We start from the raw sequence: 3,413 nt of genomic DNA on the forward strand, positions 1-3,413 counted from the left end.
ATATATATATATATATATATATATATATATATATATATACACACACACATGATGAGCTTCTTTCAGTTTCTGTCAACCAAATCCACTCACAAAGCTCTGGTCGGCTCATTTGGTCAATGTGTCATGCAGTGGGGCAGAAGTTGAAACAATGTGATGGAGGGGAAAAAAAAACTGCACCTGTGCCTAACCACAAAGCCACATTTGAAATAAAATTGAAAAGCTAGATGATGTTGTAGGTGCTAAGAACTACACTCAAAATGAGAAACAAATATAGAGACTGACAAAGAGGAACAACTCACTAGACTGTTAAAAAATATAATACTGTAAGGTATTTTGCCTGGATACTTTACCAACTGTACCATTCCACTAAGCAAATAACATAATGAAGATAAAGTGTTTTTCTCTTATTTGCATAAATCTATAAATTTATGAGGATAAGGGCATAATCTTTGAACTGATCTTCTCAATGATATAGAAAACAAAAATAAATCCTACTTTTTCTTCATGTTTTCTGATGGAAGATACAGCTTTGGCCTCTGTCAAGTCCCACAAACCAACAGTAAAATCAGCAGATGCACTGGCCAGAACATTTCTAGAAAAATAAAAAGGCTGGTACCATTAAGAAATATATAGTTTATACAGCATTAAATAAAAACAACTATAATTGAATATCATAATAAAGCAAGATAGTAGCTTAACAGAATCATATTAGAATATTACATAGAAAGCTTTATTGTGTTTGTTCTGATCTCTGTTTTCCATGTTCAAATCCCACTGAGGTCAACTTCGTCTTTCATCATCATCAATTAACATCTGTTTTCCATGCTGGCATGGGTTGGACAGTCTGACATGGAGCTGGTCAGCTGTCCAGACTACAATTGTCTGTCGTGACATGGTTTCTATGATTGGATGCCCTTCCTAGTGCCAACCACATCACTGTGTGCTGGGTGCTTTTTACGTGACACCAGCTTGGGTGCATTTGTGCAGCACCAGTGTGAGTGCATTGTACAAGGCACTGGCACCTGTAAAGGACAAGCCAGTATGTATCATTTACTGGTTTCAGTCACTGGACTGCAGTCATGTAGTCTTGCATTGCCTTTAAGCATCTTAGTTGAACAAATCGTCCACAGTATTTAGGTTTTTTTTAAGTCTGGCATTTATTGTATCAGTCTCTTTTGCTGAATTACTGTGTTATTGCCAAGTTCTCCATTGGTTATGATGACGAGTGTTCCAGTTGATCCAATCAATAGAACAGCCTGCTCACGAAATTAATGTGCAAGTGGCTGAGCACTCCACAGACACGTGTGCCCTTAATTTAGTTCTCAGGGAGATTTGGTGTGACAAGGCTGGACCTTTGAAATAGAGGCACAACTTAATATTTCCAGCTTGGTTGACTGGACCAATGTGAAATCAAATGTTTTACTGAAGGACACAATGCACCACTGGGAATGGAACTGATAGCCTTCCGATTGCAAGTCAAACACCATAAACACTAAGTCAAATGCCTTCACTTGAACTGCTAAGTTATGAGGCTGTTAAAAGCCAACACTGGTTGTCAAGCATTGGGTAGGGAGGCAGTGCAACAAACACAGACACAAAGATTCACACATATGTATATATACATACAAACACACACACACACAATGGGCTTCCACATAGTTTCCATCTACCAAATCAAGGGTTCAGAAAGACTGTCCCATGCAACCTTATCTGAAGGCTGTGATTGGTTGGGTTGCACCCTGGCGCGAGATAGAACAAGAGACAAAAATATGCCAATACCAACCAACCAGAGTGGTGGATACAACAGGGTCCAAAGATACGGCCGAAGGCTAGCTGTTAACCACTACGTCCGCACTCGTGTATATTTAACAGAGAGAGAGAGAGAGAGAGAGAAAAAGAGAGAGAAGTACGCTACACATATATAAAAGATATACATTATAAGCACACACATGTACAAAAGATGTATATATTATAAACATATATTATGTTTACAGACCTGCTGTTTTGATTCCATGCTAAATCTAGAACTGCATCAGAATGTCCCAGCACAGAACCTTTCTGGAAATAAAAATATAAAAAGGAATCTCTTCATGTAAGAGCTATGATGATGTATATTTAAAATGAAGATTGATATATTAGATTTGACTTGATTGTTATTACTTCTAACTGTACACAAATCTAAAACATAGACAAAATTAGGCATGGTTTCTATGGCTGGATTGCCTTCCTACCAACAGAGAATACTGGGTGTTCTTGTAATGGTACTAGAGAGGTTGCTATGCTTTTAGAAAGACTAAAGCATCCTCTTAATCCTATGTTGTTTCTATGCAGGAAAAAAAAAAATGTTGTCTTCTGCAGCTACTTGCTTCTGTTTGCCATAATCATAAATGAGTTCCCTTTTCCCTTGTTTCATTAACAAAAATAGTCATTAATGCTAAAGATTTCATTTCACTAAGCTCATTAATCTAGCATATTAATTTGCTTTTAACTATAGCTACATCTAATGCAGTTACCCCTCCTTCTTACACCATCACCTTCATACAAACTCTTTTCTACTTTTCTTCTTAGAACTAGTGCCTTCTAGAAATTTCACCTGTCTATATATTTCGTATGGGCATTAACCAACAGAAGCTCAAGATGAACAACAACCAAATGAGTTTAATGAGAGAGAATTTTGGATGAAATAACTGTGATTTGCATTATAAAAAAAAAAAAAAAAGCCAGACATACCTTTTTGTTTTTCTTCTTACTTTGATTGGTGCCAAGGGTAAAAACTGGCTCAAGACTGTCAATCAAGTCTAGATCCCAAATATCAATAGTTGGATTCATGGAACCAAGGGCTACATAATTACCTGACAACAAAAAACATTAAACATGATAAAAACACTGTAAACCAAAGTGTTTCAATTTTCATGTTTCTCCTGTAACTCAGTCTCAGGTCCCTACAGTCTCTCTTTCAATAAACCAAACTGTCTCAGGGACCTGTCTTACACTTTTATAAACTTTACTGCCTCAAGCTTTGACATATGTTTATCTGACGCCAGTAAAGCAAACATTAAGTTTTCTTCAATCTATATCTACACCAGACTACAAATAACCCAGCTCTCACTGCAGAATCAGCATTGCTTTAATAGCTTAATCAAAGACAGAAGGGCTGTAGCCATGGACATTGCAGGGTCTCTGAGACTGTTATGTAGATGTGAAAAAATATATATATATATAAAAATTTAAGGAATGGAGAAAACACATGTTATAACTGCATACTTTATTCCAACATATGCTTCGAAGAATTACAATTTATGCGATCCATAGGAATCGGCGATGTTAAAAATGTAAACTTCTCCTCAGGGAAATGTATGGGAATCATCTTACGTTTAAGATGATTCCCATACATTTCCCTGAGGAGAAGTTTA

The 3,413-nt window shown here is 36.5% G+C and overlaps 1 protein-coding gene across 1 annotated transcript in view; it reads right to left on the reverse strand.

Moving 5' to 3' along the window:
• Positions 1 to 3,413, reverse strand: part of LOC106870676 (periodic tryptophan protein 1 homolog) — a 26,991-nt gene that overhangs the window by 8,567 nt on the left and 15,011 nt on the right. Inside the window, exons 7-9 of the mRNA XM_014916830.2 lie at positions 2,731 to 2,852; positions 1,997 to 2,058; positions 496 to 592 (exon numbers count right to left, since the gene is read on the reverse strand). Of these exons, the coding sequence (XP_014772316.1) occupies positions 496 to 592; positions 1,997 to 2,058; positions 2,731 to 2,852 (281 nt within the window). The remainder of the gene's footprint in view (positions 1 to 495; positions 593 to 1,996; positions 2,059 to 2,730; positions 2,853 to 3,413) is intronic.

This window comes from Octopus bimaculoides, chromosome 1 (genome assembly GCF_001194135.2).
Source record: "Octopus bimaculoides isolate UCB-OBI-ISO-001 chromosome 1, ASM119413v2, whole genome shotgun sequence".
NCBI lineage: Eukaryota > Metazoa > Mollusca > Cephalopoda > Octopoda > Octopodidae > Octopus > Octopus bimaculoides.